The sequence below is a fragment of the Lampris incognitus genome, chromosome 4, assembly GCF_029633865.1.
Source record: "Lampris incognitus isolate fLamInc1 chromosome 4, fLamInc1.hap2, whole genome shotgun sequence".
Lineage (NCBI taxonomy): Eukaryota > Metazoa > Chordata > Actinopteri > Lampriformes > Lampridae > Lampris > Lampris incognitus.
The window spans coordinates 3,358,565-3,384,853 of NC_079214.1; the positions used below are offsets into that span (position 1 = coordinate 3,358,565).

The 26,289-nt window shown below is 43.7% G+C and overlaps 1 protein-coding gene across 2 annotated transcripts in view; it reads left to right on the forward strand.

Annotated features, from left to right (window-relative positions):
- Positions 1-26,289, forward strand: part of nfat5b (nuclear factor of activated T cells 5b) — a 132,912-nt gene that overhangs the window by 74,014 nt on the left and 32,609 nt on the right. For both annotated transcript variants that reach the window (XM_056278403.1, XM_056278404.1), the window contains exons 4-7: positions 13,118-13,748; positions 17,525-17,714; positions 20,571-20,761; positions 21,031-21,203. In XM_056278403.1, the coding sequence (XP_056134378.1) occupies positions 13,118-13,748; positions 17,525-17,714; positions 20,571-20,761; positions 21,031-21,203 (1,185 nt within the window). The remainder of the gene's footprint in view (positions 1-13,117; positions 13,749-17,524; positions 17,715-20,570; positions 20,762-21,030; positions 21,204-26,289) is intronic.

The window sequence follows — 26,289 nt, forward strand, 5'->3', positions numbered from 1 at the left end:
ATTCCCCAACACCTGAACTTTATAAGAAAAAATTATTATTAAAAACAGAATTCGACAATCTCTCCATTAAACAAACAGAACAATTATTCTTTAAATCAAAACAGACATTTTATGAGCATGGAGAGAAAGCTGGAAAACTATTAGCCCATCAGGTTAGACAGTCCATAGCCGCTAACACTATTTCTGAAATTTGCACAGCAGCTGGGGTAAAGACTGCCGACCCTGACACCATCAATAACCAGTTTAAGCAATTTTATATTACCCTTTATAGTTCAAAACTGCCCAGCGACTTGTTGCATATTTCAACTTTTTTAGACGGTCTGACCACACCAAAAATTGCCCTTGAAGACAGAGCACAGATAGACAGAGAGATATCAACAGAGGAAGTGATACAAGCAATTAAATCCCTGCAGAGCAACAAAGCACCAGGTCCGGATGGTTTCACAATTGAAATGTATAAAGAATTTGCTACCAAGCTGGCACCAATACTTAACCTGATGTATCAGGAAATTTTTAACCAACAGAAATTGCCCCAAACTATGATGCAGGCAATCATATCAGTGTTACTTAAAAAAGAAAAAGATCCCCTAATGTGTGGCTCCTACTGTCCTGTAAGCTTGTTGAATTGCGACTACAAAATCCTTACAAAAATCTTGGCCACCCGTATTGAAACTGTTGTCCCAACGGTTGTTAACCCTGATCAAACTGGATTTATACCAGGCAGGCAGTCATTCTATAACATGTGCCGCCTATTTAATGTACTATACACACCACATTCCGTAGAACAGACAGAAGTAGTGATTTCTTTAGATGCTGAGAAGGCATTTGACCGCATCGAATGGCAATATCTATTTGCTGTTCTAGAAAGGTTTGGCTTTGGTTTCACATTCCTAGCATGGGTTAAAATATTGTATTGCTCACCGACAGCCGCAGTGCGGACGAATAATATTATTTCTGATTATTTTTCACTCCATAGGGGCTGCAGACAGGGCTGCAGCCTCTCTCCTTACTTGTTCGATTTGGCAATTGAGCCACTCACTATAGCTCTTAGGGCAGAGGATGGCATTAAAGGTATCTCAAGAGGTGGTAAATTGCATAAGGTATCACTTTATGCAGATGACCTGTTGTTATATATATCCAACCCAATAGAATCTATACCAAGACTATTACTTACCCTGGATAACTTTGGTCGCCTGTCAGGTTATAAGATAAATTATTCAAAGAGCTTGCTTTTTCCGATTAACCACACTGATAGAGACTACTCTAGCTTTCCATTCAAACGTGAACATAATGTATTTACATATTTAGGAATCAAAGTCACTCATACAATGGGGAGGTTATATAACCATAACTTTAAAACACTAATAGAACGAACAAAACAAGATTTTAAAAAGTGGTCAACGCTACCAATTTCATTAGCGGGCCGCATTAATATAGTTAAAATGACAGTCTTACCCAGATTTCTCTATCTTTTTCAAATGATTCCCATATTCATACCTAAGACAACTTTTCAACAATTAGATAGATTAATTTCATCATTCATCTGGAACAATTCAAACCCCAGGATGAAGAAAATATACTTGGAGGTCCCTAAGGAGACAGGGGGATTAGGTTTGCCTAACTTTATTTGTTACTACTGGGCTGCGAACATTGTAAAACTTTTACATTGGGCATTTACATATGAGAATCAACAGGGTACAGATTGGGTTCACATGGAACTCTTATCCAATGCTTTACCGATACTCACCTCTCCACTACCACATAATCGTAACATACAAATAACAAACCCAGTCGTTAAAGCTTCACTTAGGATATGGCTCCAGTTTAGGAGGCATTTTGGATTAAAGCATGCTAGCGGTCTTTTTCCAGTAGCAAATAATCAATTCTTCTTGCCATCTGTGTTAGATAACACATTTCAACTTTGGCATAGAAATGGACTGGTGTTTTTCTGTGATCTATTTAAAGATGGAACATTCGCCTCATTTGAAACACTTACCAAAGACCATAACATACCCAGATCCCATTTTTTTAGATACCTTCAAATCCGTAGTTTTGCCAAGAAATTGTTTCCCTCATTTCCGTATCTGCCAACCAGGAGCCAATTAGATGTTATTCTAGAGAAGGATCCCTTTGGGAAAAAACGGGTCTCTATAATTTACACACTGATACAGGGATTGAAACAGATATCCTGGGACAAAACAAAAACTGCATGGGAGAGAGATTTGGGTGTAGAGCTTTCTGAAGAGGCATGGCGGGACAGCTTAACTCGTATTCATACGTCTTCATTGTGTATACGACATGGGTTAATTCAGTTTAAGGTGCTTCACCGTCTTCACTACTCGGGGGACAAGCTTGCCAGAATCTTTCCCACCACAGACCCTAGCTGTCCGAGGTGCAGTCATAGTCCAGCCTCGGTGGGACACATGTTCTGGGCATGCCCCTCCCTCAACAGTTATTGGGGACAGATATTTAATGTATTCTCACATATCTGTAAACAGACCATAAACCCCGATTTTCACACAGCCGTCTTTGGCATACCACCCCCTAACTGTAAGGTCACAACTTTGCAGGCAAATGCTCTAGCATTTGCCTCATTACTAGCACGCAGACTTATCCTATTTAACTGGAAGTCAAATAAAGCGCTATCATTTTTGCAGTGGTTGAGGGAGGTGCTGTCCTTTCTACCTTTAGAAAAGCTCCGATATAAAATATGTAAAACCCGCAAAAACTTTACTTTGACCTGGAGTCCTTTCATAGACTTTATTGAAGGGTTTCCCTTTTATTGAATGTACTTTTTATTTACCTGGTTGTAACGAAAATACTTATAGATATATGTGTACAACTTTATATTTTCTTCAAAAATATGGTTATTATGTGGAATTGGAATAAGAAATCCCTGCGTAGTCCTTTTTTTTTTTTAGCCTTGGGGGGGAGGGGGGATTCCTGCATGTTTATTTTTGTTGTTGTTGTTGTTGTTCGTGTGCTTTGTATACCTGTTCCAAAAAAACTTGAAAATTGGAAAATAAAGTTTATAAAAAAAAAAAGACAGTCAAATTTGTTTAGGTTTTTTAGACCAGCAGGTCAGCTGAACCTAAAGAAAGCCATGGTAATTTCGGAAGACCAACAGGGAAGGGCACAGCACAGCAGCTAGCTAGCACAAGCGTGGCAGCACCTGCTACTAGCAAACATGACGAGCAGGAGGATAACGAGCCAGAGGGCAATCGAAGAGAACTTTTTTCAAGGTGTACCCCTACATACAGGGCAAATGAGCGATATAACCTTGGACCAGAGGGCGTTTTTCAGAAGCCTGGCAAGGAATGTGGAGAAACATATGCTAACACAAGGGAAATACCAAACAGGATACAACAAGTTAATTGATGATTTAAAAGTACTCTTCCCACAAAATTGGTTGGACGACCCTGGGGTACTGTTTGGGGAAGATGAGGTCAAAACACTCTGCCAGCAGTTTAGAATCGATGGCGCGCGGAATGTCATTCCTGAGCGATGAATAGAAGAGGAACAGAAGGAATAACATAGTCATCCCATATGTTTCTGGGGTCTCCGAGAAACTCAGGAGAATTTTTAACAAACACCGCATCCTGGTATACTTCAAACCCAGCAACACATTCCCAAAGACCGTGTACCACACACCCAAAAAAGCAATCTGGCGTATGATGTACAATGCAATGAGGATTGCACTGACCTATACATAGGAGAAACCAAACAACCACTACACAAACGGATGGCCCAACACAGAAAGCCAAACTCCTCAGGACAAGACTCAGCAGTTTATCTACACCTAAAGGAGAAGACACACTCCTTCGAGGACAGCAACGTACACATTTTGGACAGGGAGGATAGATGGTTTGAAAGAGGGGTGAAGGAAGCCGTCTATGCAAAATTGGAAAAACCATCCCTCAACAGAGGAGGAGGTCTGCGACACCACCTATCTCCCACTTACAATGCCGTCCTTTCATCTCTACCCAGGAGACTCAAGAAGCTTAGCCTCCAAGAACAACAGTCGGTCACTAACGGCTCCAACGATTCTCATGACCACTGAATGGAGCACTAACCAAGTCGAAACTAACACCCCCAACGACCGTCGCTGCTTAACATCGGATCACAAAGAGCCATACACATCAATAGCTCTGATAACGACGGGCGTGGCTAAACATCGGAACACAAAAGAGCCCCGCATATCAATACCTCTGATAACGACTCCAAAAAGGATAAATATCTGAGTTTCATCACCACCCAGTCAGACTAGCTTGGTCTAGTCAGAAAGGCACGAACTGATGAAGCCTCTTGGATGAGAGGCGAAACGTCTTCACGGATATACGTATACCAAGTCCAGTTGCACTTGATTCAATTCCTTTGGATTTGTATATTAAGGCAACACCTCCACCTTGTTTATTGGCCTGAGCTACATGGGCATAAGTATAGTCAGGTGGGGAAGCTTCATTTAAGGGAAGGAAAACATTTGGTTCCAGCCATGTTTCACATAACCCAATCATATTGAAACTATGTTCAAGAATCAGATCATTTATTAGTAAGGCTTTGGTAGACAGTGATCTGATATTTATGAAACTAAATTTAAGCATCTTGTGGAAGTGATCAGTAGTAGGCAGAGCTTTAGAGCTACCAATAGGTGAAAGATTAATTGGAATTAGACACCTTGTTGACAGTTTTGGCAACCAACACTTTGGACTATATGTGGTCACATTCTTGATAACATTAGCTGTTTGGTTCTGTAGATTATTAAGTACTTCGTTGCACATTTCACCACTACCAGTGGTAGGAATAATTATTAGATTATTATGATTCACACATTTAGGAGAGGAGAGCTTGGGAGCAATACAGCAGGGTAGGGAGACAGTCTCAATATTATAGACCAAGCTATCAGTCTGATAATCTACACTATGAGAAATTCCCTGACTAATCATATTAATTAAACTACTTGACTCAACATCCGCACTAGATTTAAACCTAGCAGGCTCTCTAATCACCTGCAACCTGCTGAATGATAAGTCCCTAGTGTCAAACTAAACGTAAACAGCTAGTATCTATATTGCTAGACAAAAGAGCGGCGCCGTCCCCAGTAGGGTGAATGCTGTCTGCTTTCAGCAGGTAAGGGTGACCCCAGAAAGAAGGCCAGTTATTAACAAAGCCGAATCCCTGCTCATTACAGTAACGAACCAGCCAGCAGTTCATTGAGGTGAGCCTACTGTACATCTCATCATCACCCCTCTCAAGTAAGGGACCAGAAACAATTAATCGATGCCGACACATCTTTCTGGCAAACTCAAGCATCCTGACTAGGCTGGCTTTTGTGATGTCTGATTGCTTCATCGTTGCATTATCGGTGCCGACATGAATAACAGTGTTGCTGAAAGTAGCGGTGCTGTGTGCCTGGGTTCCCTGACTCTCCCTCCGTGATGCCAGCACCCTAAGATTATCCTCTATGTCGGAGACTCTGGCCCTAGGTAAACAGTGAACCAAGGCTGGCAAAGCTAACATTGTGGGTAATTGAGTCTCCTATCACTAGCGTGCATTGCTTTACTCTGTCGACAAGAGGGGAGAAGCATGGTGGCCGGTAGGACTACCAACAGGGCTGGTGAGTGGTGAAAACCGGTTTTCAGTCGGGAGAGGTGACTGCAGACCAGGCCACACGACTGGTGGCTTGCTCTTGCGAGCCTTCCCACACCGGTAAATGGAGATAAACTCCGCCACATCTGCCTAGGAAGCTGAGCTAGTGCTAACAGTAGCGGGTCTGCTGTCAGGCCCGGGGCTAAGGCTATCTGGAGTGACCGTCACATCTAACATAATCCTAGCCGAAAGCAGCTGCTCTAACTCATGGACACATCTCTCTAGTAGAGACAACCTGTCTGTAACTACGGAGCAGTCACCACACACCATCGTTTTAACGAGGCTGCTTTGACTGTGAATGTAATCCAGCGAACTGCTAAGCTAGGCTAAGCTCAAATCTAGTAACAAACTAGGAGCGAGAAGCTACCTACTAAACACAAGATTCGTATAAGAAAGAAAACTAGAGAATCTAGCGATAAGTGAACTAAGCACAGAAAACGGCTAAATCAGAACAAAATGAAGAGGTTACGGTGGAATATAGAGAAGAAATGGTAAGAAAATAAGGTAACACTTTAGTATGGGGAACATAAAAAAACTTAATTACTAGTGAATTAGTAATGATCAAGATGTCACTTTAGTATGGGGAACATATTCTAAGTAACAAAAACTTAATTTAGAGTAATTTAACACTATGAACACTTGTAGTTTTGTGTTTTGTTATGTAAGAACAGACCATATTCATTAAGTGTTAGTAAGGGAGAATAACTCTTCTTGTGGTACTACCACCTTATAAAGGCCATACTAAGCAAAGCATATTGAGATGGTACTACTAATAAGCAATACTTCTGAGGTTATAGAGGGAAAACTCATAGTTAAGGGCTTACTGGTTGTATAATAAGGCCATGCAGAATAAGGCATTAATGAGTGTGTAATAATGACCAATTAAGAGCCAATATGTTGCTAATTTGCATGCTAATTGCCACCTAATTAATGGTGACTACATTCCCCATACTAAAGTGTTACCGAAAATAAAAGTTGTCGATCTCACGAAGCCACTGCTCACGAAGGCAGAAGCTGGAAACAGCTGGCAGTGAATCAGTGAACTCGGTGGAAGTGGTCGGATCACAGCCTTATTTTTCACAATTTACACAATACAACATTGAAAGAGGATAACACAGTTATAATGGAATCATAAGATATATGAAGAATATGATGAGGAGGATGCCAAGCAGTGTCCAGATGCCACCAGTAAAGCCCAGGACCTGATCCAGGCAACCACCATCACCATGTAGAAGAAACCAAAAAAGAAAAAGTCATGCGCGTTAGTGAGAGAAGGATATAACATTGAAACAGGATAACACAAGTGTATGGATTGTTTTCTTCATTCAGAAGTGTGGCGTGAGCATGAATTACCCTGACTTGTTGACGTTTCATGTGCTGGGCCGTGGAAAACAATTTTGCCGAATTTTTTTTTAAAGAAAGACAGACAGGAGAAACTGATCAAGTGACAAATAATTAGAGCAACTCAAAAAGGGTCATAACAATACTTTTACATTTATTTAAAGAAATAAAAGAAGAAGTATGTGTTAGAAAATCAGGAAAGAACTTCATGTCAAATAAGAGACACAAGAAATGTGTGTTCTTTAAACAGGTAGTAAGTCAAATACAATCTTAACACTATCACTAAGAGTCAAAATCCTGAGATACTAGTAATTCACTATCACTTAGTGGAAATACAGAAACATGTGATAGGAATTTATAAGCTGGAAATGAACAAATATGAATTGTTGAACTTACCCACCATTACTGAATGACAGAAAAAACACCTCTTCTCAAGAGACTGGACGGACCCATGCGAGTGTCACCGCGGGACGTTTAAACAGGAATTCATTCGAATTATTCTTCAAACATAAGACCAAATATTCAAACAAACCCAGGGGTGCCACATGTGGAGGCGAGGCTCGTCTAATAGGATATGAACAGCATTTTACACAGTGTCGTCTGTTATGAAACTCACATTATGGAAGAGGAGTTTCACTTCGTTGTTGAATGGCGGTACATTTTACGATGGCACAAGTTATTCAGACCTATGATTTATTCCTTCTCAAGATGGATATGCAACATACCAAAAGCTAACTCTGCATCACATGAAAAGCACAGAACTCCAGAAGTGAAATGGTTTCCAGTAAAAAGAGCCTTGTGTGCAGAGCTCTGGGTGTTCATATGAAGTGTGTGGACGTGAGGACATGATGGGCAGCTCCTTCATATCACTTGTATTAACCAAGAGCTAACGTCATGCTACATGGGAGCTTACACCTCACGTACATATCTAGTCTTCTTCCTTATTCAAAGACACAGCAGCCTGATTCTGCACCTCCGTCCTTATTTTTCTTGGCTGTCTTGTCTTTTTTAAATGGATGAAGTTCTGCTGCAGGATGATGCCCTGTGACTGCAGGCGACAGGGTAGACATGTTGACTTACGAGGAGAAGACTCAGATGTTAATATCAGATGGCATAAAACCAGGCAGTGCTATAAAACTGGAGGTTTTAAGCTATTAAAATTGATTGCCAGCTCTAAATTACTTTTCAAATTAACAACAGCAGCGCCCGAACACACAGCTTAAAATATACACTGATTTACATTTAATACAAACATTAAACATACATGATCTTGTTTATGTGTATGCTGATTGTAAAGGTCTAGATTCCATTCTCAGAGGGCTCTACATCGTCACAGTGAAAAACAGATAGATACAATAGAAGACAATAGACGACACTCTATCTGACCTTTGCTTCGGATGAGGAAAAACCTTTTAGGCAAGAAAAGTGGCAGAAACCTCCAGAGGAGCGTGGTAAGAATGATCTATGTGTACGCAGCAGTTATGATGGACTGTGTCATGTGTTGTGAGGCGCTGCAGGCAGACAGGCAGACAGGCAGGCAGGCAGGCAGACAGGCAGGCAGGCAGGCAGACAGACAGGCAGGCAGGCAGGCAGACACAAACAGACAGACAGGCAGGCAGACAGGCAGGCAGGCAGGCAGACAGACAGGCAGGCAGACAGGCAGACAGGCAGGCAGGCAGACAGGCAGGCAGGCAGACAGACAGGCAGGCAGACAGACAGGCAGGCAGACAGACAGGCAGGCAGACACAAACAGACAGACAGGCAGGCAGACAGACAGGCAGGCAGACACAAACAGACAGACAGGCAGGCAGGCAGACAGACAGGCAGGCAGACAGACAGGCAGGCAGACAGACAGGCAGACAGACAGACAGGCAGGCAGGCAGACAGACAGGCAGGCAGGCAGACAGGCAGGCAGACAGACAGGCAGGCAGACACAAACAGACAGACAGGCAGGCAGACAGGCAGGCAGACAGGCAGGCAGACAGACAGGCAGGCAGACAGGCAGGCAGGCAGACGGACAGGCAGGCGGGCAGGCAGGCAGGCAGGCAGGCAGGCAGGCAGATAGGCAGGCAGGCAGGCAGACAGACAGACAGACGGACAGGCAGGCAGGCGGGCAGGCAGACAGACGGACAGGCAGGCAGGCAGGCAGACAGACAGGCAGGCAGATAGGCAAGCAGGCAGGCAGGCAGGCAGGCAGGCAGACAGACAGACAGACAGACAGGCAGGCAGGCAGGCAGGCAGACATAAACAGACAGACAGGCAGGCAGACAGACAGGCAGGCAGGCAGGCAGACAGACAGACAGGCAGGCAGGCAGGCAGACATAAACAGACAGACAGGCTCTTCAGACTGTGGTTACACTTCTAGCAAGCCTCGTTACTCTGTCTGTGTTACACTACAGTCTGCACTCACTCACCTGCACAACAGCAGGGCATCCGTAAGAGAAATTATTTCACTAACTGAACTCATGTGCCTGTAATTAACAATAACACACTTTTTATTTCAGTTGGTTTAATTTTACAAGACATTCACAAAGTGTGAAAATGGAACTAGTTGGCTGGCGTTGTGTGTATTGTGGGTCTGCATGTGGGGTTTGTAGTGGTGATTTGAAGAGTTTTTATCTGCATTGATATTTTATTTGATTGATGCAAAGCAATAATCTGCAGAACTGATGACTTTAAAGAATACCACCTGGTTTCTAATGTCTGGCAAATGTTGGATAGAGAAGATGGAAAGGTTCTGACCTGACCTGTGGCATCATTAGACGGCAAAAAAAGACAACGACAAAGCAGGAGGCTGCAAGCTTTGTGCATGTGCTCCATTTCTCTCTCATCTTCCTCCTCTGTCGTCTTTCTATTCTGTCGTTTACTACAAACTATTAAGATTTTCTTCATTGGCTTTGCAGTATTTTGTTTTGTTTTTGTTTTTGCAAAGATTTGCACAAACACAATAATGTTGTGTGTTTCTTCTCATCATCTGAGGTTTGTCTTTGCTTTGCATGGAGAGCGAGTTCAGTCCCCCTCGCCTCACAGCTGCCACATCGCTCCGTCCACTTCCACGCCAGCTCTGCTGTGTTGGTCGGTATCAGCTGATTCTCTCATTCCAGCCCTCGGATGGACGTTATTATTTACTGGATATTATTACTTACTGGACATGATTATTTACTGGATATTATTATTTACTGGACATTATTATTTACTGGACATTAATATTTACTGGATATTATTATTTACTGGACATTATTATTTACTGGATATTAATATTTACTGGATATTATTATTTACTGGACGTTATTACTTACTGGATATTATTATTTACGGGACGTTATTATTTACTGGACATTATTATTTACTGGATATTAATGTTTACTGGATATTATTATTTACTGGATATTATTATTTACTGGACATTATTATTTACTGGATATTATTATTTACTGGTCGTTATTATTTACTGGAAATTATTACTTACTGGATATTAATATTTACTGGATATCATTATTTACTGGACATTATTATTTACTGGATATTAATATTTACTGGATATTATTATTTACTGGACATTATTATTTACTGGATATTAATATTTACTGGATATTATTATTTACTGGATGTTATTACTTACTGGATATTATTATTTACTGGACATTATTATTTACTGGATATTATTATTTACTGGATATTATTATTTACTGGATATCATTATTTCCCGGACATTATTATTTACTGGATATTAATATTTACTGGATATTAATATTTACTGGATATTATTATTTACTGGATGTTATTACTTACTGGATATTATTATTTACTGGACATTATTATTTACTGGACATTATTATTTACTGGATATTATTACTTACTGGACATTATTATTTACTGGATATTATTACTTACTGGATATTATTATTTACCCATCCATTATCCAAACCGCTTATCCTGCTCTCAGGGTGGTGGGGAGGCTGGAGCCTATCCCAGCCGTCATTGGGCGGCAGGCGGGGAGACACCCTGGACAGGCCACCAGACCATCACAGGGCCTACACACACACACACACACACACACACACACACACACACACACACACACACACACACACATTCACACCTAGGGACAGTTTAGTACGGCCTGACCTACATGTCAAATCTGTAAATCTTCCAGAAACTCTTTTTTTTACCCCCCCCCCTTTGTCTCCCCAATTGTACTTGACCAATTGCCCCACTCTTCCGAGCCGTCCCGGTCTCTGCTGCCCCCCCTCTGCTGATCCGGGGAGGGCTGCAGACTACCACGTCTCCTCCCATACATGTGGAGTCACCAGCCGCTTCTTTTCACCTGACAGTGAGGAGTTTCACCAGGGGGACGTAGCACGTGGGAGGATCACACGATTCCCCCCAGTGCCCCGTCCCCCCCAGAACAGGTGCCCCGACTGACCAGAGGAGGCGCTAGTGCGGTGACCAGGACACATACCCACATCCGGCTTCCCACCCGCAGACACAGCCAATTGTGTCTGAAGGGACGCCCGACCAAGCTGGAGGTAAGACAGGGATTCGAACCGGTGATCCCTGTGTTGGTAGGCAACAGAATAGACCGCCACGCCACCCGGACGCCCCTCCTCGGTCGTTTATCTTTGTGTGTTTGTGTGTGTGCAGAGTAGCGAGATGGAGAGAGAGGATATAGAAAGGAAGGGAAAGAAAGAAAAGGGGGGTTTGTGAGGGAGACGGCCTTCATGTCTTGATGTTTCTGACTTGAGGGTTGTGTCTGTCTCCTCAAATACACACAGACAGCATCATTCAGTACCCAACCGGATGCTGGATGGAGCCAATGCTGAGTTGTGAGGAGAACCTGCATCCACTGTTTCACCTCCGTGTTTTACACGTCCTCCTTTCCCCCCACATGCAGACCACAAACCCTTCCATCCCAACCCGGCCCAGCAGCCGGGGTTCATGTCAGGCACCCTGCCTGCAGGAAACCCTCTCACCACACTTCACAGGGCAGTCGTACGCTGCAGAGCATCACGTTGACTGTTTCTCCTGCCGCTTCTGCATTTCCTTCACAAAGAAACTCTCCTTTTCCCTTTGTGTTGCCTTACTCTGCATGTGCATCAGTTTCCTTTAAGCTTTACATAGTCCTTCATTTTAATATCAGGACGTTTGCAGTGCTTCGCTTTCTTCCTCGCTCTGTGTTTTGCAAACTAACAATCAGTACGTACAGAAATAAATTCTAACAGCTTTGATGCTCTGGCTGAACGGGCTGCTTGACTCTGCTGCCGCCCCGAGCGTCTGGTTCCCTACTCGAGGTGTAGTGCGCCCGCCGACAGAAGGGAGGGAGCTTGAACAACAGTTCCATTTTCACAATAAAACCCCATTTCATTTTACACAGTTTTCAAAAATCTGAATAAATTTTGCTGTTCAGCTCTTATTGCTCATTCGCTGTCTCATTTTTATTCCAGGAAGTTCCCTCTGAAGCAGGGAGTGTCTGCAATATAAAATGGTCTGCAGTTCTCTGCTTCATAGGTCAGAAGCTTGTTTATTCTGTCTCTGTGGCTAGCTTCAGTCCCAACAACAAAAAACAAACAATTATCTGAACCTTTTTAGAGAAGAAAACCCACAAAATCAGACTGGCATGCATCACCTGACACACACACACACACACACACACACACACACACACCCTGAACCTGTTTTTAGCATCACTTTGCATTAGAGAATCTACCTGCTAGTTGTGTAATCAGTTAAATCAGCGACATGCCAGCGGTGAAAGATCCCTCAGTAGATGAATTTCATTCACTTTGGAATATTTGTTCAGAACTGGTCTTCACCATAATGACTTTTAATACACACTACTGTTATTCATATACCTGCAAACATTTCTGTCCCATTTTTGGTGAACAAATATTTACAGTGTACTTTGTGTATTTTCACAAATCCTCAAACATGCACAACCTGCACACACACACACACACACACACACACACACACACAATGAAAAACTGGACATTTTAATTGGAATACCAAAGAAATATGTGTCAACAAGTGTGGCATGAGCAGTCATGATCAGGTTTCGCTGCTGTTGTGGGGCTGCTAGTCGATTCTAGTGGGGATGTCTTTATTAACTGTCAAACTATCTGCGCTGTAGATGCCTCCGCCGTCTCCTCTTCTATGACCGTGGGAGGCCCCTGCAGTGCTTTTCCCGCCTCTTCCAGCTCCACCATGCATTCCTCTACCTCAGCCAACGACCAGAGCCCTGCTGACCCGGACGACACCAGCGCCAGCAGACTGGTGCCAGAGGTTCTTGCGGCGGAGACTGGGAATGGAAACTGCTGCAGGACTGGAGGTGAGAAAGGAGGAGTCGTAACTATGGGAGGAGCTGGAGGAAGAGGAGCGACATGCCAGGAAGCCCAGCAGCATCACCAAATGACCCCTTCGAAGCGGCGCACCGTGTTGAATATCTCTCCACCTCCTGAGGACCTGTTTGACGACAGTCGCATGTCCTATCAGGGGGAGCCACCCCTGGACTCCGAGCAGAGCAACAGTATCTGGATGGACGATTCTGTCTCCAACTTCAGTATCCTCAGTTCCAATTCCTACAACGACAACACAGAGGTGCCACGCAAGTCCCGCAAACGTACCCCTCGCCAGAGGCCCGGCCCCAAGCCTGTGTTGCCAGAGGAGGCCAGCATAGATGTTTTTGATGCAGACAGTGCCAAAGGTCCACATTTTGTCCTCTCACAACTAGGCCCAGAGCACAAGGCTTGTCCCAAAGGAAGGTTGGTTTTACCTGTACTTATGTTTGGTGTGAAACTGTCTAATGGTCTTTATTTCTACATTTCAGGTAGGTGCCACCGATGGTCATAGTTATATACATAGCCTGACCCAAAAAATTCCAGTTTTGTATTTAGAGTTATGGTTCAGATTAAGATTTAAGATATATTGGTCCCCATGGGGAAATTCATCCTCTGCATTTAATCCATGTTAGCCGTGTGGCTCGGAGCAGTGGGCAGCCGCCATGCAGTGCCTGGGGGCCAACTCCAGTTCTTCTTTCCATTGCCTTGCTCAGGGGCACAGACAGGAGTATAAGCCCTAACATGCATGTCTTTTTGGTGGTGGGAGGAAACCGGAGCACCTGGAGGAAACCCACTCTGACATGGGGAGAACATGCAAACTCCACACAGAAAGCACCTGAGATGGCCTGGGGTTTGAACCCAGGATCTTCTTGCTATGAGGCAACAGTGCTAACCACTGTGCCACCGTGCTTCTCAATTTAATTATTGAGTTGATATACAGTGGGGTCCAGAAGTCTGAGATCACTAGAGAAAATGCTTCTATTTTGCATTCTTTTTTAATTTAACGCAACATTTTTCATTACAAATGGTAATATCAGTTTAAAAATCTGAGGGAAAATGTCAATCTTTGAAAAATGTACATGAATTTCAGAATATCTTAGCATTTGGCATGCCCCCCTTTTGCGTTAATGACAGCATGCACTTGAGCTGGCATGGACTCCAGATGTTTGTGCAGAAGTGGATGACCCATGTTGTCCCAGCATGACCTGAGAGTGTTCCAAGGAGCTTCTTGTGCTGTCACGGGATGCTCGGCTTTCTCAGTCTTCAACTGCCCCGAAAAATGTTCAGTGGGGTTGAGGTCAGGTGACTTTGGAGGAAAGTCCATGACAGTCAGCACTCCTTGGTCTTCAGCTGGTTCTTGCAAAGCTTGGAGGTGTGTTTGGGGTCATTATCCTGCTGCAGTATGAATCCTTCTCGACAAAGATGCAGATCAGAGGGTATAGCATGTCTCTGAAGAGGGGAGTGGTACTTCTCCTTTGTCAGAGTGTAGTCAGTTTGGTGCAGGTGTCCAACTAGGCAAAACACCCCCAGACTTGAATATTCCCACCATCATGTTTCACTGTTGGTCTGACAGTGTGGTATCAATCTCTCTCCTGGTTGTCTCCTTACACCCACCCTTCTGTTACTGCCATAAATCCCAAACTTGGATTCATCAGTCATTAGGACTTTTTTCCAGTGATCCACTGTGAAACGCTGGCAAGTCTTAGTCCACGCCAAGTGCTTGGCCTTGTTTCCCTTCCTGAGAAGTGGTTTAGAGACTGCTACTCATCCTCTGAGACCACTGCTAGACAGCCTTCTTTTGACCGTACTTTTGCTGATTGGGGTCTTGCGTTCTTTATGTAACAAGTTCAGTATCTGTGATGGAGTTTCTTTTCTCTCTCAGTAAACAAAACTTGATGTATTGATCTTTTTTTGTGTGTGTGGATTATCCCCCCCCTTTTTCTCCCCAATTGTATTTGGCCAATTACCCCACTCTCCTGAGCCATCCCGGTCTCTGCTCCACCCCCGCTGCTGATCCGGGGAGGGCTGCAGACTACCACATGCCTCCTCCCATACATGTGGAGTCACCAGCCGCTTCTTTTCACCTGACAGTGAGGAGTTTCACCAGGGGGAGGTAGCACGTGGGAGGATCACACGATTCCCCCCAGTTTCCCCTCCCCTATGAACAGGTGCCCCGACCGACCAGAGGAGGCGCTAGTGCAGCGACTAGGACACATACCCACATCCGGCTTCCCACCCGCAGACTCGGCTAATTGTGTCTGTAGGGACGCCCGACCAAGCTGGAGGTAACATGGGGATTCGATCTGGCGAGCCCCGTGTTGGTAGGCATTGGACTAGACCGCTACACTACCCGGATGCCCCATGTATTGGTCTTGTAACGGTGTGGTCACTTTTGGTCCGCCTTATCGTGGTTTTTTTTTTAGATTTACTGCCCCCTGAGAAACCTCCCGTCTGCCATGACGCAGAGAAAGCCCCTCTTTTCCGTAGCATAACCATTTGACTTCTGACACTTTCACTTAGTTCTGATGCCGTGTTTCCACTATCACAGAACTACTGAGTAAGAAATGTTCTGCTGGAAACTTGAGGCACACCCATATTTATAACGGATGAATAATGGCCACACGGTGGTTCAATTAAACAAGCCTCGAATGAGTAGATCAAGTCTACCCGAGTGTCACCTGAACACCTGCTTCAATGGAAGGGATAAGACTCAGGAGCTCTGACCTTTTGTACAACGGAGTTAACACGGTCGATGCCACACATTGGCTTATATTTGATTGCTGACCTAGAAATCGTGCAGAATCTTAAATATTTCCTCTTCATTTTACGTGTCATAACTTGTGTTTTAAAATGTTTCAAAATTATCAAACTTTCAGATTATGTCCAGGTTTACACGAAAATACCACAGATTTCCAATGTGGTCTCAGACTTTTGGATCCCACTGTGTGTGTGTGTGTGTGTGTGTGTGTGTGTGTGTGTGTGTGTGTGTGTGTGTGTGTGTGTATGTATATATATATATATATATATATATATATATATATATATATATATATATATATATATATATATATATATATATATATATATATATATATATATATATATACATATCTCAACACAGATACAGGAAAACAGTTTTAATGCGTTGCAGTACAGGCCTGTTTCGCACTCAGCAGCTGCTGAGTGCACAACGCACGAAACAGGCCTGTACTGCAACGCATTCAAACTGTTTTCCTGTATCTGTGTTGATATTCTGCTCCTCATTAGTTGAGCACTTATAACACCATTGAGGGTTTGGAAAAAAAACACTATATATATATATATTTTTTTTTTTATCATCACACAGTTGACATTGTCTTGGTAGCTGCAGAGTTTAATAAATACAGGCCTGAAATAGATGCTCAGTCTATTATCGTATATAGCATCTCCTGATTATCTCCATCCAGGAACTATTACCATTGTCAGAATAAGTGTGGGGAAAGGAAGAATGGAACCACAGATGGAAATCTTCAACCTCTGCTTTTCCCACTGGGCTATGCCTAAAGAAGAGCAGTTAGATGAGAGACGAGGGAGGGGCAGGATACTGTAAGACAAACAATGGTCAGCCACAGTGAATCACAAAGCTTCTTTCAGAAAGCTTGGATAAGCAGAACAGATTAAACAAACAGAGAACTCTCGACTGTTTCGAGACTCTGAGGTTGACTTTGCTCGGTTGATAGTGCACCTCTTCACTCTGCATTGCTAGGAGCACCATAACAACTTCAGAGTATTAGTGTGGTTGCAGCAGTTGTTCTTTGCAGCAAGAGGCCCCACAGTCGCTCTCATCCACACTTGCATAGACAGATATTTCTTGTCAGAACCGTAGTTTGATTGGAACGTTGACAGTAAGTGAGCAGCTTCCAAGTGCTGCCAAGGCCTCTTCCAAACAAAGGAAATTTGGGGCCAACAGTGGAATGGTTTTTCCCTCTGAAAACTGTACTGCATCTACCACCGCTCCCGAATATGCTCGCTGGAATACGACATTCCCGTGCTTTTTGCAGATATTGCAATGACATATTTTTCTAGAATTCTAAAATCACCTTAACTGACATGCACAATGACATAAGTGAATATATTTATCTAACACAGTGTTTGCCTTATTTGTAATTTCTGAGCCATGGTTTGTGTCAGTGGAACATTGCTAACTGATCTCTTTCTAGTTCTCCAGATGGTCCTCAGACATCGACTCAGAAGGGAGGAACCCTCTCTGTGCAGTACCCTCAGAAGAGTGAAGGGAAGGAGCTGAAGATCCTTGTCCAGCCTGAGACCCAGCACCGAGCCCGCTACCTGACCGAGGGAAGCCGAGGTTCAGTAAAGGACCGAACTCAGCAGGGCTTCCCCACCATAAAGGTAACGTGTAAAGGTTAAACCATTTAAACAGGATTGGACTGGATGTCTGGCTTTGTGACTTTTTTCATTTTGGTGCATCATTGCGTAACACCTCCTCATTGACTAAGCATTCTTCAGATAGTGAATCTAGTTGTGAGAGGCTTTGGGCAGCACGGTGGACCAGTGATTAGCACTGTTGCCTCACAGCAAAAAGGTCCTAGGTTCGAATCCCAGGCTGTCCCAGGTCCTTTCTGTGTGGAGTTTGCATGTCCTCCCCGTGTCTGCGTGGGTTTCCTCCGGGTGCTCCGGTTTTCTCCCACCATCAAAAAGACATGCATGTTAGGGTTAATACTCCTGCCTGTGCCCCTCAGCAAGGCAATGAAAAGAAGAACTGGAGTTGGTCCCCGGGTGCTGCAGCTGCCCACTGCTCCTCTACAATAGGATGGTTACTTGCAGAGAACACATTCACTGTAAGAATACAATGTCAAATAAAGTGGCTTTCATTAACATGCATGAGTTGCTTAGTTCACATCACCAGCTCTCCCCACTATAAGGGAGTCCTTCATAATAATAATAATAATAATTACGTAGTATTTACAGATGTGCTTGTAGCCATTGTTGTGTAAGGAAGCAAGGATATGATTAAATGTCTCTGTGCAAAAGGTACCAGAATCAGAATCAGAATACTTTATTCATCCCTGAGGGGAATTTGGGTATATTTGCGTTGTTGGAGGGAAAGGACGTACATTTTCTCAGTAGTGATTTGTAGAGGGAATGTAAATATCTGCATGGGGATTTGCCTTGAAGCTGTCTATATAGCGACATGTAAAGACATAGTATGTGCAGATACAGTACTGTGCAAAAGTCTTAGAGACAAACTAGATGTTTTTCTAAGTTTGTCGTAGATGTTGATTTCCTTGTTTGCTGCATTAGTGTGTGAGCAAATTTTACATTTCCAAACATTAATTTCCGCAAAACTTAAATGTTACAGAGAAATCTTTGTAGTTCTTTAAAGGGACAGTTCATGCATGTTTTTCCTCTCACCTGTAGGGCTTTTTATCCGTCTATCTCATTTTGGTGTTAGTTGCCGCGCTTTGAAGCTGTCGGCTGTGGAGGTGTCTGCCTCCTCTCGAATCCAGTGGAACTGGATGATGGCACTCAGCTTGTGCTCCTCAAAGCGCGAAAAAAATACATTTGAAAAACTCAGCAGCAGTGTCTCTTTCCAGAAATCATGACCCGGTTACTCAAGATAATCCACAGACCTTGTTTTGAGCAGTTTCATGTAGGTGTAGTTCAGTCTAAGAAAACATTTCCTGTTGGTTACTGTGCACCTCCAAAATGGTGTTGAGTCACAAATTCTTTACTTTGAACTCATTAGTTGTGTGTTGTTGATTTGGAGTAGTGAACAACTGAGTAGTCTCCCAACAAAACTCCATCAAAAAATGTTGCCGTTTCTGGAATTGTGGTTTTAATTATAAAGACAAGATAGGGGGCGTCCGGGTGGCATACCAGTCTATTCCATTGCCTACCAACTCGGGGATCGCCGGTTCGGATCCCCGTGTTAGCTCCGGCTTGGTCGGGCATCCCTACAGAGACAAGTGGCCATGTCTGCGGGTGGGAAGCTGGATGTGGGTATGTATCCAGGTCGCTGCACTAGCGCCTCCTCTGGTCGGTCAGGGAGCCTGTTCGGGGGGGAGAGGGAACTGGGGGGAATAGCATGATCCTTCCACTCACTACGTCCCCATGGTGAAACTCCTCACTGTCAGGTGAAAAGAAGTGGCGGGTGACTCCACATGTATGGGAGGAGGCATGTGGTAGTCTGCAGCCCTCCCCGGATCGGCAAAGGGGGTGGAGCAGAGACCGGGACGGCTCGGAAGAGTGGGATAATTGGCCAAATACAATTGGGGAGAAAAAAGAGACAGAAAAATTAAATAAAATAAAGACAAGATAAACAAGAGCAGTCTATTCAGTGGTATCATCGAACAGCAGTATGCTGTAGATATATAAAAGAAGTTACCGGGCTCATTAGAGCTAGTGATGCGATGCGTTGCTAAGCTAACCTTACAGAGGAAGGGCTATATCTGGAAACCCAGGCTTTCACTGTGCAGCTATCAGCTGATTTTACACAAAAAGCTGCATCCCCTGGATTTATACGATGTTGTGGACGTCTTTGTTTGGCAGGTGTGTGGGTCCATATGTACATGTGTGAATGGTTTCTGATTGACTAGCTACTGTGATTTCTGCCTCGTAACACATTTATACACAGTTAAGGATTTACGAGGGACCACATTCCTTATATTTGAACTGTGCAACGCAAATGAGTAAATGGCTAGTTTATAACTTACTAGTTAATACTAAGAACTTAATAATGACCTTACATATAGAAGTTATAGCAGATGACTGGTGCAACCCTGTTCTGTTCACGATGAGTTTATATTTCACACACTGGGTCAAGTTGGTGAGAAGAGTTCTGTGGTGGAAATCACCAGACATTACTGACTCTGGGTGTGATGTGACATGCAATAATGGGAACAGTGCTTGGTGATGCCTGAGTTGCGTTAATTTATTGTATATTTGTGAAGAAATATTAACATATTGGTAAACATCATGTTTAAGCTGAGCTTCCAATAAAAGTGAATCAGTGGCAGCATGAAATATCTGTAATTGCATGAGACATTATCATTATTTCCCCAAGATTAAAAGGTTTTAAATGATCATTTGTTGTGATCGCGGCACACTTAGTCTTGTCCTTGATGTTATTTTGGCTCTGCTAAAAATAAGAAGATAATATTTTCACATCAACTCAAGTTCAGATATTCTTGACTTGCTAACATATTTTTTAATGTGAGTATCCTTGTGTTTTTATTCCACTCACAGTTGGAGGGGGTAAATGAGCTGGTGGTGCTGCAGGTTTTCGTGGGCAACGACACGGGGCGTGTGAAGCCTCACGGCTTTTACCAAGCGTGCAGGGTGACCGGACGAAACACAACAGCCTGTAAGGAGGTGGACATTGAGGGCACGACGGTTATTGAGGTGTCCCTTGACCCTAGCTCCAACATGATGCTGGCGTACGTAGATTGCGTGTAAATTCCTGTCTTGAGAAATGGGCTTGTGTAGTTTTCTTGCAAAGCAAACGCAAGAAATTCATTTTTCATTGCCACTAAACCAAAGCCTTGGGTTTGTATCGTAGATGTTTTAAACCAAACGCTTACTAAGAGGGTTGCAAAATGGAGACAATCAGGGGTCATGAGGTATTCATAAAGTTGTAGGTTCAGCTGTGGGAGTTGGTTGAATTTGTTGGTAAGTTTTCCAGGCTGACCGCCATTGCTCTACATAGGGTTGACTGTGTTGGGATCTTGAAGCTCCGTAATGCAGATGTAGAGGCTCGCATTGGTGTGGCTGGCTCCAAGAAGAAGAGCACCCGGGCCAGACTGGTTTTCCGGGTCAACATCCCCCGTCCAGATGGATCGCTACTCACGCTACAGACCCCGTCATCTCCAATCCTCTGCAGTAAGTCAATTAAACTGGTTAACTTGAGATGGGAAGGAATATTGGATGAAGTTGATTTCTTCTCAGTTGATATCTTTTATGAACACTAATGCTGTTTTTAATAGTTTCCAGTCTGGTTTGAGACCACTTCATAGTACTGAGACAGCTCTAGTTAAGGTCACTAATGATCTACTGCTGAATGCAGACAGAGGTGACTACTTGATTTGAGTTCTTTTAGACTTAAGTGCTGCCTTTGACATGGTCGACCACAACAACCTCTTACATCATTTTGAGACTTGGGTTGGCATGAAGGGCTCGGCTCTTAACTTATTATGCTTTTACCTCACCAACAGAACTTTTTTCTGTTGTTCAGGGTAACTCTACATCCTCGGTGGCTCAGTTGAGTTGTGGTGTCCCTCAAGGCTCAGTTCTCGGTCCCCTTCTCTTTTGTATATACATGCTGCCCTTTGGCCAGGTCATTCACAATCACAATGTGCTTTACCATTTTTATGCTGATGACACTCAGTTATACATGCCACTAAAACCCACTGATCCTAGCGCCCTGTTAAATCTCACAACTTGCCTCACTGGCATTAAATCCTGGATGTCCAAAGATTTTCTTAAATTTAATGATGATAAGTCTGAGGTCATTCTGTTCGGTCGCAAAAATTCCATCTGCCCATTTTCTACTAATCTTGGTGGTCTGTCTTAAGCAGGCTGCTAGGAATCTTGGGGTAGTATTTGGTGCTAACCTCAGTTTCGATAATCAAATCAAACATGTTGTTCAGTCATGCTTTTTCCAACTCAAGCTAATCTCCAAAATTAGGTCATTTTTATCAATTGCCGATCCACAAAAAGTTGTAAACGCTTTTATCTTTTCTCAGCTCGACTATTGTAATGCGCTTTATTCTGGTATCAGCAAGGGCTCCCTCCACCATCTGCAGCTAGTACAAAATGCCGCTGCTCGGCTCATTACCAGGACAAAGAGGCATGACCATATCACTCCTGTGCTTGCCTCCCTACACTGGCTCCCTGTTATATTTCGAATTGATTTTAAAATTTGACTGCTCACTTTTAAGGCTTTAAGTAGTCTTTCTCCTTCATGCATTTGTGGTTTATTGACTTGGTATGTCCCCCCTTGACCATTAAGGTCTGCAGATGGAGCCCTGCTGGTTTTTCCCAGGTCTCGGTTTGTTACAAAGGGTGATCGGGCTTTTGCTGTTAGAGCCCCCACACTGTGGACCTCTCTTCCTGCTGAGCTAAGACGAACTAAGTCTTTAGCTTCTTTCAAATCTCATCTTAAAACTTTTCTTTTTATGAAAGCTTTTACAAATATTTGATATTTGTTTTTATTTTTACTGTTTTTATTTTTACTCTTATTTGATCTTACTCTTATTTTTGCCTTCTCTGGTTTTATCTTTCTTTTTTCTTTTTTTTTGTGAAGCACTTTGTAACATTGTTTTAGACAAGTGCTATATAAATAAGATTATTATTATTATTATTATTATTATTATTAAAAATGAGGATTATTATGTTTGATTATGGTCACCTAAAATATCAGATGATATCTAAATTCAGATAAGTTTGTGACCTTTGGTTTTACGGCCTCACAAAAAAACCCAAATCATTTTAAAGTTGCCAAAGAGATAGTTGACCAATTAGTTAATCATTGTCAGTCGGAACTGAAGTGTTGCCCTGTGAAGCCAGAGGTCCTGTTTAAGATGTTTGGTTTAGCCTCGGGTCAGGGTACCTTTGTCTTCTGCTGTTTGTATTTGGAGACAATGTGTTAAGATACCTTTCAGATCCAGGGTTCTTTCATAAGAGGTGCAGGGTGTGGCCGGCTTCAGAAACAGGAAAGACTGCTTGGGGATATAAGAAAGTTCCTTTGTCAGTGAGTTCAGGCAAACCATTCTGAAAGGGAGAGAGGACAGAAGGAAAGGGGAGAGAGAGGAGAGAAGGAGAGAAGGAATGAGGAGAGAAAGAAAGAAGAGAGAGGGGACAGAAGGAGAGAGAAAGAAACGGAGAGAGAGGAGAGAAGGAAAGGGGAGAGAAGGAGAGAGGAGAGATGGTGAGAAAAGGAAAGAGGAGAGAGAGGAGAGAAGGAAAGGAGAGAGAGGAGAAAAGGAAAGAGGGGAGAAGGCAAGAAGGAGAGAGGAGAGAAGGAGAGAGGAGAGAAGGAGAGAGAAGGAAAGAGGAGAGAGAGGAGAGAAGGAAAGAGTAGAGAGGAAAGAAAGAGGAGAAAAGGAAAGAGGAGAGAGGAGAGAAGGAAAGAGGAGAGAGAGGAGAAAAGAAGGAGAGAGGAGAGAAGGAAAGAGGAGAGAGAGGATAAAAGAAGGACAGAGGAGAGAAGGAGAGAAGGAAAGAGGAGGGAGAGGAGAGAAGAGAAGAGGAGGGAGAGGAGAGAAGAGAAGAGGAGGGAGAGGAGAGAAGGAAAGAGGAGAGAGAGGAGAAAAGAAGGAGAGAGGAGAGAAGGAAAGAGGAGAGAGAGGAGAGAAGGAGAGAGGAGAGAAGGAGAGAAGGAAAGAGGAGAGAGAGGAGAAAAGAAGGAGAGAGGAGAGAAGGAAAGAGGAGAGAGAGAGGAGAAAAGAAGGAGAGAGGAGGGAGAGGAGAGAAGGAGAGAAGGAAAGAGGAGGGAGAGGAGAGAAGAGAAGGAAAGAGGAGAGAGAGGAGAAAAGAAGGAGAGAGGAGAGAAGGAGAGAAGGAAAGGAAGAACTGAGTCGTGTTGACTCTACTGCTCAGAGCCAATCTAGGGAAATACATTTCAGCAAAATGTCAAATGGGATTCTCCCTTGTTGTGTGTGTGTGTGTGTGTGTGTGTGTGTGTGTGTGTGTGTGTGTGTGTGTGTGTGTGTGTGTCAACATGTGTGTCTGTTAATGTGTGTGTGTGTGTGTGTGTCTGTTAATGTGTGTGTGTGTGTGTGTGTGTGTGTGTGTGTGTGTGTGTGTGTGTGTGTGTGTGTGTGTGTGTTCATGAATGTGTGAAATACAAGTGTGTGCGACATGGGGCAGTGGGACATTGACTTGTATACAGCAACACTTGTCATTAAGTGCTGAGACAGAGACCTGAAGCCGTACCACAACTGTATTTAAGTTGCATTCTGTGCTTGTCAACACATAACACATCACACAACATAACACAACACACAACATAACACAACATATAGCCAAGGCTTTGGGTTTACTTTTACTTTGAACTAAAAGCAGATTTAGAGGCAAGTCCAACGAGGGAAGAAGTATGGTTCCCCTATCTTGTTGGAGGACACTGTTGATGGACACATTACCCACAGTGTACTTCTAAGGAACGATAGTAAAAGTACTGTGTCTGATTTGAAACCATCTAAATATCTGGTATTGTGTTACCCTGTTGTACTCACTGTCTCAACACGGCTCTCTTGGACACAGAGAAAATAAGGACTGTTTTAGTCAAGTCAGTTTTATTTGTATAATATGCAAGGCTCAGCGTTTTCGGTTTTATATTTCAAAGCCATCCAGCATGCCGAATTTCACCACAAGAGGGCACTGTTGCATAACCTCACACGAACAGGAACAACTTTTGGATCTGTGGAAACATAATCCGGGTGAAAACCAGTTTAAAAATCTGGGTATTTCTCAGTGAAAATCAATAAAAACCGAAAACACTGAGCCTTGCATATAACACACAACACAACACAACACGACACACAACACATAACACATAACACAACACACAACACATAACACTTAACACAACACATAACACATAACATGACACATAACACATAACACACAACACAACACACAACACGACACATAACACATAACACAACACACAACACGACACATAACACAACACATAACACAACACGACACACAACACATAACACATAACAACACACATAACACAACACACAACACATAACACTTAACACTTAACACAACACATAACACATAACACAACACACAACACATATCACATAACATGACACACAACACATAACACGACACATAACACAACACACTCACTAATGCCCCTTTTCCTCTACATGGTACCGGCTCACCTCACTAATGCCCCTTTTCCTCTACATGGTACCGGCTCACCTCTGGTACCAGCTCACCTCACTAATGCCCCTTTTCCTCTACATGGTACCGGCTCACCTCTGGTACCAGCTCACCTCACTAATGCCCCTTTTCCTCTACATGGTACCGGCTCACCTCACTAATGCCCCTTTTCCTCTACATGGTACCGGCTGACCTCGACTCGACTTTTTCGTTTTCCATTACTGGAAAGCACCGGCATCTTGCTAATTGTTACCACTCTTCTGGTACCACCTTTGTCGAGGTTCCAAAAAGACTGGAGCGGTACCAGAATCAATGCAGACCAGCTACACCGAGGGGTACTGCTACGGTGATGGAGTGATGGAAAACCACACTCTGCGAGTCCGGTCCAGTTGAGCCAAGCCGGTACCATGTAGTGGGAACGGGGCAAGAGAGTGCATCAAACCGTTTGATACTTTCAGGTGAACGAGCTGGTGACCAAGAACAGGGAAGTAGAAAAGAGAAAAGTAAAGCTGCTCAGTACTTCAGCATAACGCCGCCCGTCTGCAGGAACAGCTGGCGGGAGCCCGGCGGGAGGCAGGCAGCTGACCATGCTGGGCCACTCGTGAGCTGGGACAACCACACATGTTGACAACAATACTAAACATTGATTCTGTGAAAGAAAACTTACTAACTTCATTTAGTTGAGTTGCTAAAACGTTTTTTTTGGGGGGGGGGGCGGGGGCGTCCTGACAGACGACCTGGGTGAGGTGAGGTCAAATGTCTCTGGAACTGGTGTTGGTCATGGAGGACTATTCATTTGTCAGTATTTGTTCATTCATTCATCTTCAGCCGCTTCTCCGGGGCCGCGGTGGCAGCGAGCTAAGTAGGGCACACCAGACATCCCTCTCCCCAGCAACGCCCTCCAGCTCCTCCAGGGGGATCCCAAGGCGTTCCCAGGCCTTTCCCAGACCTTTCCCAGACCTTTCCCAGGCCTTTCCCAGACCTTTCCCAGACCGTTCCCAGAACTTTCCCAGGCCTTTCCCAGACCTTTCCCAGGCCTTTCCCAGACCTTTCCCAGACCGTTCCCAGG